Raw genomic sequence first — 16,817 nt, 5'->3', positions numbered from 1 at the left:
GTTACTTGTGTTCTGATTTTATGGTAAGTCTGTCTTATAGTTTTATCTGTCTCCCAGTATGCCTTCCTGGACACCAAATTTTCCCCCACCCCTTCTCTTTAATATCTGTCTTTATAAACATTCTCCCTTTCTTTTCCTAAAATTTATGTTGAAGAACCTGTAGGGTCTCCTACCTTTGGGATTTGTTATATATTCATGGTATATATTCAAATCAATATTTTTCAGTACAGAAAAGTAACCAGGCTTCTACTTCAGAGATCTAAAATGTTTTTGTTAAATATATTTTTATGTTTATGATAGAGAAAATAAAGCTGTATGAACACTGTCTGTTCTTTATGTAGCTGCTTGATGATCATGGGATGCTCCACATTGGTCTCAAATCTCAGAAAATATTGTGTAAGATAGCAGTCAAATACATGTCAACAAGATGTGTGTCTAGGATAAAAATGATGGTTAGTTGATGACTTGCACAGTTGAATTTGACAGACTGAGAAGGCAATTTATGATATACTCTAAGAAGAAATAGTGTAGGGTTGCATAGCCCAGAAAATGGAACCATTCAGTCATTTTTTCCTAGTATTAGAAATTTAGCAAATAGCCCTTTTATCTGAAATATAGTTAAAATTTAAACCAATGACTATATACCTTCTTCCACCCTCTGCCTCAAAAGTTTAAACAATTAGTCTGTTTCCTGCTGGCACTCACCCTCTTTTTGTAGATGGTTGTTAATGGTATGAAGACAATGATTTACTGGTTTTAAGTTAAAAGGTTTTTAAAATTTGATTTGGAGATTACAAATAATATACCAGTGTCGCAAAAAGAATGGAGAAAAAAAAGGCATTTGGATTTGACTACTTTTACTTAAGAGACTTTTTCCCTTCAAATGAGACTCATTCATTACATTCCTTAAATATAACTTCCAAATAATTTTATGACTTATAATCTTTAATATAATGCATAGGATTCCTGTCATAGCTTGAAGCTTATATAAGGAATTTTTTTTTTATATTTTAAAACATTTTAAGATTGGGGATGTATGTATTTAATTTGTAATAGAAAATAAGTTAAAGGTCCCTATCAATACAAAGGATTAGGAAACTACTCAAATTTAGGAGCCTGCTTTACAATTCATTGAGTGAGACAAATTAACAAACATTTTTTTCAACTTAATATTTAATTTCTTATTAGAAAATGATTTAAAGCTCTTATTATGACATTAAAGAGTCAATGACCAAGATTTTGATATTCTTTTTACCTCTTAGACAATAACTTATTTAATAATTTCTACATGTATCTCTGTACAGGCTTTAAAAAAACAGAATAAATTAAAGCACTATTATCCAAACAAACCACGTCTCAATCTATTCTGTTTTGTCACCTTGTTTATAGTTTAGACAGTTTGAAGAGATTTAGACGTGTTGCTAGGCAACTAGCTCCTGAAGCATAACGTATTTCCTTCAACATCCCGGCCCATTCTTTTTTATCATCTTCATACCTGATAGAGGGAAAAAAAAAATCAGTAAGCAGCTAGCTATTAAATAGATAGTTCTATAGGTTTCCCTGTGTTCCATATTCAAATGTGCATCTTTGAAAAAATTCCTATGGCTCTTACCCAGAGGAGGAGGAAGCCTGACTGGTAGAATAATACTTTAATTCCTTTCTAAATATGCATTTTCTTAATGAACATTTGCCTGATCTACTGCCACAATATTTAATCTGGATACCTAGCAGTTTAATCTCTGGGAATCAAACTGTCCCAAGAAGAGGAGTAATGGACACCTACATAGTTAACCATTCTTTGGACTGATGAAGATGGTTGGTCTCTATGAGTCACAGTAAGCAAACTCTTCCTTAAGATTAAGAACTGGGGGCTGGGGTTGTGGCTCAGCAGTACATTGCTTGCCTAGCATGTGGGAAGTGCTGGATTCGATCCTCAGTACCACTTAACAGTAAATAAATAAAGTAAAGGTATTGTGTCCAACTACAACTAAAATTATACACACACACACAAACACACACATATATATAAAGATTCAGAACTGGGGTAAAGCAGGGACTATTAGCAGCCTTAATTATGATTTCAGTTGTTCCCATTCACTAGTATCTAGCTTGGCACCTCATAAGGTGGTCAAGCCATAAAAAATTTGTTCCTCTTTCTCTTTGTCATTTGAGGACTATATAGACTTCACATTTGACTTTAGGTAAGAACTGCTCTGCATCTCTGAATAGTCAAAGTTATGAAGATACAAGTTGAAATCCCTTTGAATGTGTTTGTGACATGTTTACTCTGCCTAGTGTCTAGAATATTCTTCAAGCTTTGTCTGAGAAACTCCTAAATTCTGCCTTCTCTGAAGCCTTTCCTGCCTTCCTCAAGCAGAGTTTTCTTCATTTCTCATATAGTCCTTTGTATGATATTTATTATAGTAAATATTCTATTTAAAACTTTCTGTGTCCTCAATAAGCCAAAAGGTATTTAAGGACAACTAACGTATTTTTCTACCTTAGTATCAACTCCAGAAGCTATAAAGTCTTGGCACATAGGAAATACCCCAAATCATTCTATGATGAATCAGTGAGATTTAGAACAATTATTAAAATTAGCTGGTACTACTGGACATGGCGGTGCACTCCTATAATCCCAGTGACTCAGGAGCCTGAGATAAGTTCGAGGACAGCCTCAGCAATTTAGCAAGGCCCTAAGCAATTTAGTGAGACTCTGTCTCTAAAAATAAAAAGGTCTGGGGATATAGCTCAGTGGTAAAGCACCCTTGGATTCAATCCCCAGTACCAAAATATATATATTATGTATGATATATTAGCTGATACCTACATAAAATACTCATTATCTGGCTTAATTTCATCAGTGTACAAATTTAATTCTCAACAATAGTACTGGGCACTGAGTGATTTTTATGTAAAGAAAATCAGACAAAAATGTTTTACTGCTAATAAAAAACCTTAATTATATAAAATTTGGAGCAACATTAAGAATTAAAAAATGGTTTTAAATGACCTAAAAAAAAAGTGACCGCATATAAGCATTAAGAGGTTGAGGCTAAATGTAATTTTTAAAAATTTTTAATATTTTTATATATCACAGTAAGATAGTCCATAGGCTTAGAGTATGGAATACTGACTGAGAGTTTTCACCTCTGTGGATAGAGAGCAGGTTCACTGGGATTCAAGGACAAGTGAAGATCAATGGCTCTCAACTTTGGTGCATGTCCAAGTCACCTGGAGTACTTGTTGAAACATTTCTGAGCTACCTTCATAGCTTCCAATTCACCAGCTCTAAGGTGAGATCTAAGAATTTGCATTATAACAAGTGCACAGGTAATGCAGATGCTACTTTGGGAACGAAAGTAGATAAAAATAGATTCAAATTTACAAACTTGACTGCATAATGGAACCTTCTGGAGATGTTAAAAATTCTGCTGCCTTGGGTTGGGATTGTGGCTCGGTGGTAGAGTGCTCGCCTGGCACATGTGAGGCCCTTGGTTTGATCCTCAGCACCACATAAAAATAAATAAAATAAAGATATTTATCCAACTACAACTAAAAAAAAAAAATTCTGCTGCCTCTAGGTGATGCTCACCTATAATCTCAGTTGCTTGGGAGGCTGAGGCAGGAGGATTGAGAGTTAAAAGCCGGCCTCAGCAATTTAGGGAGGCCCTAAGCAACTCAATGAAACCCTGTCTCTAAATAAAATATAAAAAAGGGCTGGGTTTATGGCTCAGTGGTTAAGTACCCCTGGGTTCAATCACCAGGAAAAAAAAAAAAATCTGCTGCTTAGTCCCTCTCCCAGAGACTGACTTAATTGGTATAGAGTGTGATTGACCTGGGTATGTGGATTTTTTAGAACTCTACAAATGATTCTACCATGCAGCAAATTTAAGAATCATTGCTCTAGACATAACCCCAAATTAGAAAACACCAATTTCTAAATTTAAAAATTGAGAGCTAAGTAGATAGTGACAAATGTCTCCTCTTTCCCCAATCCAGTGGTTCCCAAATTTGTCTGCACATGTGCAATCATCTGGGGACCTTTAGAAATTTTAAAAGGTCCATAACACAATTTCCAAGCCAAGGCTATATCCTGGACCAAATAAATCACAACCAACAGGGGAGGGGAAAAAAAAGCCTTACTAACTTTTGAAGTTCTCTAGTGATTGCAAATTGTGTAGAGAGGTTTGGGAACCACTACCTTAATTGGAAAATAAAACACAGTCAGACAGGATCCCTCTTTCAGGTTCCACTCAGCAACATAGAGGCATTTTTAGCAGGAGAGTCTGTATTTTTCCTCCTGCTGAGGCAGTTTGGCTTTGACTACCATTAGGAACTGGAGGGGCTCATGTGAAGTTCAGCTTACTGATGGAATGATTCCTTACTAGGAGTGTTTCTCAGCCTTAGCTGAACTTTTAGAATCATCTGGGAATGTTTTAAAAAATAGTGATGTTCAGGTCCTGCCTCCAGAAATTCTCCATTGGTCCGTATGAAGGCCCAGGCACTGGCATATTTTAAAAGCATTGCAGGTAACTGCAACATACATTCAGGGTTGAGAATCAATGCCTGTTTACCTTCAGCATCTGGCCTTGTTTTCCAAAAATCCTAACTACCCCCCCCCCTTTTGTTTTAACTATTGCTTTCACCCATCTAACCTTCTTGCTAATTCTAGTCACTGTGCTCCCTGGAAACCACCAGTTTTTTTTTTTTTTTTTTTTTTGGTCCTTGACAACACAATTATTACAAGATAAGGAAATGGTATTTGATGCACAAAATAATGGTTTAGTTAAGCTACTAGATGTTCAGCCTTCCATTTCACCAGCTGGGAATAAAGCTTCTGCTATTTCAGGTATAGAACAAATAAAACCCACTGTGCATTCTCAGACTTAGTGGTCTGCTTTCATTAACTCGGTATAAGTGGAACTTTTCCAAAGTTGTACTTATAAACTTACATGTGCAATCAAATCAACTCGTAATCTTGTTAGAATTCAGATTGTAATTCAGTAGGACTAAGGTGGAGCCTGGGATTCTGCATTTTTAAGTGATACCTAGGAGATGCCAGTAATGCTGAACTACAGACTATACTTTGATAGGAAAGTTCTGGATAAAATGATAACAGGATAGGAAAAGCATCCATCCTTGCAAGTGGGGGCTGGCTTTTAAGCTGATAGGAAAAGCATGAGCTTTCTGGGTGAGGGTACAGCACAAACTCACTAGGCTCACCTTGGGTGCCCAAAGTCTGCCTTCTGTAAGCTTAGATTAGCAAGTGCAGTGCCTGGGCTGAGGGCAGCAGAGGCCACTGGGCAGACACATGGTATCCTGATGGTGACCAAATATCTATATACCATAAGCCCTGCCAAGGACTCTGTGACTCCATGACACGAACTTAAGCTCCTGAGACTTCCTGGATGCACCTTGATCTCTTTTAGTTTTACTGCATCAAACTCGATGGTAAAAATGTGTCCTTTTTAAAAAACATTTGACTAAAGTGGTTAATGAGTGACAATTGCAAGTGTCATACATGGGAGGAGTGGGTGCTAGGTAAAATGGATTCCTGCTTTTACTGTTTTCTTTTTTTAGAAAAGGCTTTGTTAACTGAATTCTCAAACAATTAGAAGAATATTTAAATTCAAAATATGAACTTATGAATTCATGGAAAAATCAAAAGATTAAATATTCTTTCAGAACTGTGTTTTTTAAGTTAATAAACCCCTTGGTGGGAAGGTAGTGGTCTGTGCTCTACTGTATGCCTGGGGTAATAAATGCTTTCAGAGCTGGAATGGAGCTTAAAGGAGCAGTAGTCCAATTCTCATTTTAAAGATTAAGAAACAAACCCAGTTAAGTTCTTTCCTAAGATCACAGTTAATCAGAAGCAGCACTTGACCCAGTAAGTGGCATGTGCAAAAGTTCAATTAGGCTTGAAGTATTTAGTCTACTACCAAGACGTAGCTTGCATGTTAAAAACTCTAGCTTATTATTTACCACAAAATTGTTTATCAATTATCAGTTATTTGATTTAATATTCAATTTTAAAAATTGGAGAACTTACTTCCATATGTCATTGACTTCAGTGGGTGCAAACTCTTTAGATTCCAGTTGAATCATAGCAAAACCACCAATGGCGTACAGGGATCCAGCAAGGGTGACCAAACTGATGGAGCTTCTTTCTTGGGGAAATTCAGTCATTACTTCCCATCTAGGTATTTTATTGAAAATGTAGTCATTGTAAAACTTGAAGAAATGCCAAATTTAAAATTCAAATGGTAAAAATTGAGACATAAGCAACATTTTGGTATAATTTTGTCATTTAAAAAGCATTTAAATAAAAGCATCCATAAATATTAATGAAACTAAGAACACAATATTTATAATTTTGTGTGCTGATTCTTTTAACTTTTTACCTCATGAGTATTTACCTATCTTCAAAAACATTATTTTTAATGACCATTAAATAATTTTCTTTAAAAGGTCTTTATTATTTTCAGAAACCAAAGGCTATTCTGTAATCAGGCATACATAGTTTCTAAAAAAATAATAACAATGTTCTAATTTTTTTTCATTGCTAAACTAAGAGTATAAAAAGTCTATATTCATTCAGATGTGTGAACTAAAAAATTTTAAAAAGACTAATAGTATATAAAAATATGTCAAGTATCTTTTTACATTGCCAATAAAAGCTGAAAAATTTAAGAAAATTACAAAAAGCACAGAGTAATTAAACTTTTCGTACTTTACAAATGTCAATTATTAACAAGTGAAGATCTTTACATATTACAAATCAAATGACTACTGGAGACATGTATCCAGCAACATGTATATAACTGTTAAGAGGTATTACCTTGGCATGACTAAATTCACAAAATTAAATTAATAACAGGGCAACAGAACATGGCAACATTAACTTAAGGGTCATGTGTTCCAAGTTATAAATGCACATAATGCACCAAAATGTTAGGAATTTAACACCCAGTAACAGCAGAAAAAAACCTAGATTATAATACTTCTTTAATCTGTGCCTCTCTGCCTTCTCCCCATGTTTTGGTTAGAAAGCTAAATTTCATCCAGATGTTAACAATTGAAATGTACAGTGATTCACATGCTGTAGCAAGTCAACTCACTTATTGGTTTTGAGATCAAAAGCTTCAACTGAAGCTGTAAGACCATCTTCAGTAACACCTCCTGCAATCACAATTTTGCCTTTATGGACTGCCACTCCAAACATGGAACGAGGGGTTTTCATTGGAGCCAGATCTTTCCAGTCTCCTTTTTTGGGGTTATAGATAAACATCCTGTTTGTACACTTTCTGTAAATAGAAAAGACAACAAATGTTTATTTTATACATCCGTTTTTTTTTGAAAGCAACTTTAGTAATAATTTGGCTTTGCTTCTCATATGAAGTATATAGTACTTTATTTGAAGAAATCTAAGATTATAGAGTAGATATCTAAATTATTCTCTGTATGTTCTTTGGTTTCTTAAAGTATTAATAATTGAGTGATGGGAGGCAGAATATGAAATAACTAATTCATTTAACTGGATAATTTGGTAATGCCAAACAAACAACAACAAAACCCAAAAAACCCTGTAACCCAACTTTTTAAAATATTATTTTTAGTTGTTGATAGAGCTTTATTTTATTTATGTATTTATACATGGTCCTGAGAATCCAACCCAGTACCTCACACATGCCAGGCAAGTGTGCCACCGCTGAGATACAGCCCCAGCCCTATATCCCAACTTTTTACGGGGATAATTTTTTTCCTTAATCTTATAAAAGACCAGATATCTGAAGTAGAAACATTTACTCTAATATTTGACTATCTTGCTCTTATCAAGATAAGAGCTTTGGCAAGGGCACAGTGGCCCATGCCTGTAATCCCAGTGGCTCAGGAGGCTGAGGCAGGAGGATTGAGAGTTCAAAGCCAGCCACAGCAAAAGCGAGGTGCTAAGGAACTCAGTGAGACCCTGTCTCTAAATAAGATAAAATAGGGCTGGGGATGTGGCTCAGTGGTTGAGTGCCCCTGAGTTCAATTCCCGGTATTGCCCTGCAAAAAGTTAAGAGCTTTGGGTTAGGGTTGTGGCTCAGTGGTAGAGCCCTTACCTAGCATGTGTGAGGCACTGGGTTTGATTCTTAGTACTGCATATAAATAAATAAATAAAATACATGTCCATCTACAACTAAAAAGATAGGGAAAAAATGATGAGTTTATCAAGAACAAGATACAAAATCACGTTCTTCAAATTCATTAACGGTAACTAGTACAATTCAGCCTTTGCTTTTTAAAATTTAAACAAATGTTTTTTCCATACTAAAGATAGAACCCAGGGCCTCCTGCTTGGTAAGTGAGTACCCTACCACTGAGCTAAATCCTCAGCCCCAATCCTTACTTTTAGATAATGACTCATTTCAAAGTTCTTGACTTTGACATTTGACAAGTAATATTGTCATATCAATTGTATCCTCAAGATTACATATTCTTACTGACAAGACCTGTATGCTTCTTACTGACATCAATTTCCTCTTTACTAATGTTACTTGAAGGAAACAATTTAAATCATTTGGCAGAGTTCCAATGTTTCCTAAGTCAAAATACTGCTTAATTGAGATTTTTCATTCCATTTACTCAGGAAAAATGCCTCAGATAAGATTGGGTGCTATATTGGTTTATATACACCTTCCTTAAATATTCATTTGATGGAAATTGGAAGGATTAAGGTGGATATGAAAATTTTAGATTATTATCTTTGCATATGGATAGATTGTATAAAAACAATTGCTTTTTAAAATCACACTTTTCTGCCATATTTTTAATTTTGACTAATAACCAGAATATAGAGTTCTTAACTTCTAACACATTTCCATATTTGATATTTTATTCTCCTTTTTTTTCTTTTTTTTTTTTTTGAGATAGGGTCTTGCTATGTTGCCTAGGCTGTTCTTGAACTCCTAGGCTCAAGTGATTCCCCAGGCTCAGCCTCCCCAGTAGTGAGGACTAAAAGCACATCTTACTGTGTCCAACCATGCCCTCACGATTTATAATTTTAGTTTATTTTCCAGGATTGGACATCTGTACTAATTAAACAGCCTGAAGAATTGATGACAAGCCAAATTAGGCAGAGTTTTCCAGAGCATCAGATTAATTTTCACAATGTAAACTGAAAGTGTGCATTTTACCAGACAGGCTACTGGCTTAATAACTGACTGACCTCTGAAGTACTCTGAACTCAGGTTACCTATCCCTTGAGAAGTGCCTAGAAATCAAGTTAGGTTTATATGTGAAGCTTGGTCCTGGTTTTCTCATGAGAGACTCACACTAGATAGAGGGAGATCAGGGAGTATTTTTTTCTGATTGATTAGTGCCTGTTTGGAAAGTTGTTAAATATTTTGAATATTACTTCTGTCAAGGAGTAAATACATGACATTCTGCTGAAGAAATAACTGCCTGCTTTTCAATCACCATGCTTTTTAGTGGTATTTTCTATGCACTATTCTTTTAGTAGATATATTTTAAATACTACACTAAAAAGTACATTGAAATTTTTACCTGTTTATAGATAATTGAATAAGAAAATTATAAAATACAGTTATAAATTAGCTATATAAAAGACTTGATTAAACTCCTAGTTTCTGCCTTTCCACTGTCAGAATGTTTATAATTGAGGCTTTGTGCTCATTCCTAGTAGTATGCTGGGTATCTACATTTTTACTTTAGCAACTTATAAGTTTTATTCTCCTTTGGAAATCATGTATAATATCCTCCAGTAATTTTTCACAATATTGTTTTGAAATTTTACTTCCAAAATATAAGTGACAAGTTCCATTTCAGTATGTAGATTCAAATGAAAAGAGGAAGAAACTGTTGTAATAAAAAGATCATCTGGTTATAAATCATAAGAAAATTTCAGAGTACTTACTTGTCATCTGTTTTTCCACCTAGACAATATATCATCCCATTATGTGAAATCACATTATGACCATAGACCTTGATAGGAAGACTTTTTACTTCATTCCATTTTGCAGCCCTAAAATTAAATGATAGAATTGATGTTTTGTCAATTGCAGGTTCCAAAAACATGAATATGTTGTAGGAACAGGAATGCCATGCCAACTTACACGGGATCATAGCATAATACTGAATCCAGCGAAGCCTCTGTTTGAAGGTCTTTGCCTGCAACCACATAGATTTTGTCATCTACCTCTCCCAGACCAAAGAGACACCTAGCTGAAGGCAGAGGTGGAAGTCCAACCCACTCAGATGCTATGTTATCAAGCTGGAAAAAAAATAAGGAATTGTGGAGCTTGGTAGAAAGAAGTTCCAAGTGTACCAAAAAGTATGCTATACCTATGTTGTTTAAAATTCAAAGATCTCACAAGTAAAAGTATAATCCCAAACTATCAGATTTTCATTCTGTTATCAAGAACAATGAGAAAATTTATTCGGCCTATCAAAATAGATAAAGTATTGAAATCTTGAATACTGCAAATTGAACCCGGGGTGCTTTACCTCTGAGCTTCGTTGCCAATCCCTACATCAGCAGAGGTTAGTTAAAACAGTGGTTTCTCCTCAAATTTTCTTCCCATGTTGCCTTCTTCAGCTTTGAAATAAGGAATCTAATACTTTTAGAACCCTGGGGAAAGCCAGGTTGTCACAGAAGGGAGGGTCACAGTATGTGAATGACCCCTGAATGCTATTTTTAACATGATCCCCAAGCCGGCACCCGGGACAGCTGGACCTGTCGCTCAGTCTACAGACAACTGGGATATTAGGCAATGTCTTTTTTCATTCTTTTAAACATTTTGAGGTTCCCTATGTTTTACTTTATTATTTTTTAAAGTATTTATTTATTTATTGTTGTAGGTGGACACAATATTTTTATTTCATTTTTATGTGGTGCTGAGGATTGAACCCAGTGCCTCACGTGTGCTAGGCAAGCACTCTATCACTGAGCCACAACCCCAGCCCCTACTTTATTATTTTTGATAAGGACAAGTGTTAGTGTGAATTTCCTAGTCTTTGGGGGAGTTATTTTAAATAGCTATCTCTTTTTAACTTATATTAAGAAGAACCTTGGCTCATTTTTGCTATGGTCACTTCTCCAAGCCTACAATGGCCTGCTAGTGCCCATGCTTTAGGGTAGATAATACTGGCATGGCTGGCATCCATTTCAGCACTTATTAAGATTTTCCACTTCACATTTTAGAACAGCAAGGGAAAAGAAAACTGTTTTCTGAGGGAGTATAGCTATGGATTTGTTCTCTCTGGTGCCATTTCTAGGTAGCAGAGGAAAAATGAATAAAACTGAGATTCATTGGATACCAAGAATACCTGTGAACAACAACAAAAAGCTATGGGACAGGGAAAGGTATCTGTGGATGCCCCTCAATACCTGGCTTAGTAACCCCAGTTAAACAATGACATGAAGGGTTTTAATCTCTGCATGCACATTATTAGGTTTGCATTCACTAATTTCAGCATCTAGATTTTGACCCCTAATGTTTTCATTTTTGAAAAAAATTTCTTTTATCAAGAAAGTGATATGGGTCTTGGGGTGTAGCTCAGTTGTGGAGTACTTGCCTTGCATGTGCAAAAAAGAAGGTGGTATATAATAGAAATAATAATACATACACAGAGGTTTTCTATTCTTTTAATTTTTATTTATTTATTTTTGGTTTTGGTGCTGGGATGCTTTACCACTGAGCTACATCCCTAGTCCCTTTAATTTTTAAATTTTGAGACAGGGTCTTGCTAAATTGCTCCAAGTGGCCTTGAACTTGTAATACTCCTGCCTCAGTCTCCTAAGTAATTGGAATTACAGGCATGTGCCACCCTGCCCTGAAACTTAAGAGAGTTTTGATTCAGTGACAGGCTTTGAACCAAATGCTTTAGATAGGTAATCTCATTTAGTCTTCCAGGATAGGCAATTTTATTATCCCTGTTTTACAAATGAGGAAACTGAGACCCAGAAAGATTAATTTGCCCAAATTCACAAGCTTTTAGGGAGTATTCAAATCCAAGGAATATATAGTTTGTTTTTAAAAAATGGAACCTCAGTCAGCACACTACTAAGCTGAGGGCTCTGTTCCCACTTTGTCCTGTACTGTCTCTCTTCCCATATTGCTCCTCATGGGGCACGTTCTGTAGCAGATGGAATAGCAGTCTGCCTGCCAGTCTTTTATGGATGAGCTGTCAAGCTATTTAAACTCTCTTGGTTCTACTTTCCTCATTGTTAAAATTAGGGCTTAGACCTAGATTACTTTAAAATCTGGTGTTGTTAAAAATTTGATGAATCTATTAATTCTTTGTATTAGGGTGAGGGTGGGGACAAAACTCTTACTAAGGCAAAAAATTCTTGTAATCTTTTTAAGCTGTCAATCAAAGGTCAAATTATTACTGAATTAATACACTTTAAACACATGTGACCAAGCAGGAAAATACCTGAAGTACTTATACAAATACTTTCTTGTGTGTTACAACCCTCTTTTATAGTCAGGTATTTTTAATTGTGGTGTCTTGTTCTACCATTTGTGCCTTTTAAAAGTGGCAGGGCATGGGTAATGACAGGGAGTTGACCTTCTAACTTTGTATAACTGTTTTAGTAGCTTTAAAGAATATTAAGCAGGTTCTTGAGCCCGAAATAAGAAGCTGTATGAGTAATAGTAAGAGTAGTAATGGGATGGAAGAAAATAAAGATTAAGATTACACTGAACACTTGAAACAAATGGGGTTGGGTTGTAGATATATTTCATAAATTAAATGTGAAATGGAGTAAAACAAAACCTGAAGGAACTTTGGGTATTATTCTATGGCTATAACTATTCCTTGAATCTGACTTATCTGTTTTTCTCTCCCTCCCTTCCTTGTTCTCTTTCTCTCTATAAATATATTGCCTATGTTTTGATATTTTTACCTCCTGGCTATGTTTATAGTCTTTTTCATTGTATTTTCCCTTTTTGAAGCTTATTTGAATTTAAAAGTAGCGCTTGTGAAGTTTGCTTCATATTCAAATGTTTATGATTTTTTTACAAAAAGTTTTAGTTGTGAATGGACACATACCTTTATTTATTTTTATGTGTTGCTGAGGATTGAACCCAGTGCCTCACACATACTAAGCAAGTGCTCTACCACTGAGCATGACTACAGCTCCCTGTTTATGATATTTTTTACTGGAATTTTGAAAATTAAGAAACATGATTCATATGTATTATTATGACTTTATTTTCCAAGGCCAGAAAAATCAAAGGTAGTATTTGGTGAATGCATAGTATGTCATATATTTTGAGAGCATATTGTGACTGTGGTATGACATTCTACACTTGCTTATCTTTGGCCTTTCCAACTCAGTGCCAGAAGCCCCAAGCCATGATTAGCTATGATCTAAACAAACTCTTCTGAGATAGTTGTAACCTACATAGTATTGGTATTGGTATTATTTAAGATAAAGGTTAAGCCACTGTTTCCTTCATAAACTGACAAACTATAATGTGTTGATATCATGAATCAAATTCCCTTCAAACAAACTACAGAGAGTTTATTAGTTTAGGAAGACTTATTTTCCTATAAATTTCTGTGGTAACACAAAAGATTGCTTTTCCCTTTTTTTTTTTAAACAGATCATTAAGTTGAAATAATGTCTGATTATAACTGATCCAAATAAATGTGATAAAATAAACAGAAACTTCTAAGTATAACTCAAATCAGTGACACTTGTGCAGTTTTTCTATAAGGTAATCCAAAGTGTATAGAATATGTATATAAGTTCTTTTCATTTTGAACAAAATTATCTTTTAGGCAGTAGCCATAAATAAGAGATGAAATGCAACCTCTCAAAACTTCAACTTTAGGAAAAAAGGAAACTGGGAGAAAAAGAAAATTTGACCAGTTATCACTTTATAATGTGTAAAGTACTTTGATCTAGAGAAAGAATTTGATTTAGGAAAAGACTTATCTATTTTTCAGGGAAGAGTATACAAAATTAGTTTTCACTAAACAACTGGACTTTGAAGGATTATAATTACCATCAACAATAAACATATGTTGGGTAAGACTATAAAGCAATTCTGCACCAAACCTTTTATTAAATATTGACAAGCAATCGAATATTTTTGTCATTTCCCTAAGTAGTAAAAGTGCAAGGGACTACATACAATAGGATATCAGTTGAATATGATGCAAACAGCCTGGATAATTCACAAACTAGCTAATTGGATGTTGAAAAACAGCCTTACCTTTATACCTCTACTTAAATAGTCTTTCTTACCTGGAAAAAGTATGACTGTAGAGGTTGATCCTTATTTTCTTCATCCACATATAGTCCTCCTACCACATATACTTGATTTTGTTGGGTAACAATGCTGGAATGATTTCTGGGGATCTGCTCAGCCAGTGCAGTAAGGTAGCATTCATTTTCTGCGGGATCATAAGCTACTGCGGCTGTGTCATTAACCAATAGGATAAGGTCTTTGACAAACATTCCATGCCTGGGAATGTCGTTCAGGTAACCAGGAAGCAAATCTTCATCACCAACATCACCATTCACCTCACCCTCCTTAGTCTTCTCTGTATTTTTGCTAGGTTCTGGGAGTTTGCCTGCAAAAGCATCTTTTAGAACTTTGATTTTTTTCTGAAGTTCTGGGTTGCTTTTGATGATATCATCTTTCTCAACATGATCTTTAAAATATTTTTCTGTCATTAGGCGAAAACGAATACAATCAAACACTTCGCTAAGATTTTTCACCCTATTTTCTTTGTCTGTTCGCACCCATTTCATTACTGCCTCAAATACTGCTTCTTCCTTTTCTACATTTAGGCTGTCATTTGAAATGACTGAGATCAGTTCCTGTGGAGACAGCTGCATAAAGTCCTCTTCCTTACAAATCTGTACAAAGCGTTCAGACACAAATTCACGAGCAGAAATGGCAAGTCTCGGGCAATCAAGAAGAAGTCCTAATCTTAGGATGGCTAGACAGTTACCAGGAGCAAGTCTTTTCTGAAGATAAGAAACGCAGACAGTGAACACTGAGGGGATCTGAAAGCGACTGGCCAATGCAAAAATATCTTGCACGTTTCCATCATTGAGATCGATACTGGCAGAGTACAGGTATTTGATGATCAAATCAAGCACAGCAGGGTCTACATTATCTAGTACAACCTCCTTTTTTTTCTCTTCATCAATTTCAGATAAAAAATACTCACGGAAATAAGGACTACAAGCGGACAAAATCAATCTGTGGCAAGGAAGACTTTTGTCACCGGCTTTTAGGGTGCAATCGATGAATTTTTTCTCATCCAGGAGATCTTTTAGACCATCCTGAAGAAGGGTAGATTGGTAAAGCCGCAGTTCCTCTGCAAGTTCCCGCTGGGAATCCATTTTGTAAGTAACCTGGGTAAGGAAGGGGACACTGAAGGCCTTAGCTCCTTGCAGCACACAGGTCTAGCTGTAAAAAGGCAGATCAGTGTGCTTTGCCCAGCTTGAAGCCTTTGCAATTTAATCCCACCAGCTAAATATAGATACCAACTCTAACAACGGGAATTTAGGAGAGCTAGTTTGGAAAGCAGAGTTGTTCTTGCAGCTGTTACAGATTGATAGTAACAACTGGAACTTTTAATCACTAAGGAAACAGCTAAGAAACAAGACATTTAAGTGGAAAGCTTTAAAATGCATAAAGTATTAGAAGATAAACTAATAAAGGCTACCACAAGAAAATGTTTATTGAATCAACAGAAAAATGAATCATAAAAATGATTCACTCCTCTAAAAATGGTCTAGTGGCAAGCTACTTGGCTATCTGAATTAATGATGCAAAGGTCAAGAATATGAAGTGAGTTAATTTGACTTCTCATAAGCAAGATCCCCTTTCCAATAACTGTTACACATTTTTTATCTTTTACTCAAAACAGTGGGGTATAGATCTAAGTAAGAAACTTAAAGGTGTTTACTTATGTAATATAATTACAGTTTTATAAAACCTTTGAAATGATATCTTCATCAAAACAGAAATCACAATATAGAGAAACTAATTTTTAAAATAATGTCTTAAATATATAAATAAACTGACAAAACTTCATTAGTGAGAAAATTAAAAGGAGTACTGAATTAAATTATAAAATTAATTTATTCACACCTGCCTTGTTGTGCAAAGGATTGAATGTGGCAAATAATACTAATTAAAATGAAGGCAAAAGAATAAATCATTCAGACTGGAGAAAAATAGGCAAACATCAACACTAGAGAAAGACCCCCACACACAAATGTGATCACTACAGATATTTTGTAATTTTCAGTGTTGAAATTATCTTTCATTAAGTAAAAGTTAAGAAACAGGACAGATATAACCCTATGAGAACAATGTCATCAACAGAACACAGCAAAATCAGAATGAAGTGCTACATCAGCCATAGGGTTTAGAAAACAGATCTTATTTAAAAAATATATATGTAAATATATATAATTTTAATTTTATATAAAGTAAAATATGTATTTTATTATATATGCACATACACCCATATAAGTATTGATTATAAGGGAACACTGTATTATGGGATGTATGAGTCATGATTTAAAACAATTGAACCTTTGCCCATACATAGATAGTATATACTTCTTCACAAAACACTTTATTACATAATCATAATCTGAACTCAGCAGAGCTTTAGAAATACTATAATTTCAAAAGTTGGTATTCTTAAATGTGCCCCAAAGAACAGAAGCTCCATGAAGACAGGTTTTGTTCATTCTGTGCTGTTCAATGCTATAGTCTGTAGGCCTTATGGGTGCTCCATAAATATTTGTTGAATGATGAATGCCCCCAGAT

At 35.0% G+C, this 16,817-nt stretch overlaps 1 protein-coding gene across 1 annotated transcript; it reads right to left on the bottom strand.

The window, feature by feature from the left end:
* Positions 1 to 840: 840 nt before the first annotated feature.
* Positions 841 to 15,475, bottom strand: Klhl41 (kelch like family member 41). The gene is made up of 6 exons (XM_046447636.2): positions 14,264 to 15,475; positions 10,119 to 10,276; positions 9,920 to 10,027; positions 7,122 to 7,307; positions 6,053 to 6,199; positions 841 to 1,495 (listed from the first exon to the last, which is right to left on the bottom strand). Exons 1-6 carry the CDS (start codon positions 15,371 to 15,373, stop codon positions 1,384 to 1,386), a joined length of 1,821 nt encoding a protein of 606 aa, XP_046303592.1. The 5' UTR covers positions 15,374 to 15,475; the 3' UTR covers positions 841 to 1,383.
* Positions 15,476 to 16,817: the final 1,342 nt, after the last annotated feature.

The sequence above is a fragment of the Marmota monax genome, unplaced genomic scaffold (genome assembly GCF_021218885.2).
Source record: "Marmota monax isolate L192 unplaced genomic scaffold, Marmota_monax_Labrador192_F-V1.1 WCK01_AAM20220418_F8-fsc00007, whole genome shotgun sequence".
NCBI lineage: Eukaryota > Metazoa > Chordata > Mammalia > Rodentia > Sciuridae > Marmota > Marmota monax.
The sequence above is the reverse complement of the archived record's forward strand: the minus strand, read 5'-3'. Positions and strand labels throughout refer to the sequence as shown.

Excerpts from the sequence above, each read along its gene's own strand:
- Klhl41 (XM_046447636.2), bottom strand. The coding sequence starts at position 15,373 with ATGGATTCCCAGCGGGAACTTGCAGAGGAACTGCGGCTTTACCAATCT. Across the intron at positions 10,277-14,263 it reads TACAGTCATACTTTTTCCAG|CTTGATAACATAGCATCTGA; the intron begins GTAAGAAAGACT and ends TTTTTTTTCCAG. Across the intron at positions 7,308-9,919 it reads GGTGGAAAAACAGATGACAA|AAAGTGTACAAACAGGATGT; the intron begins GTAAGTACTCTG and ends TTCTATTTACAG.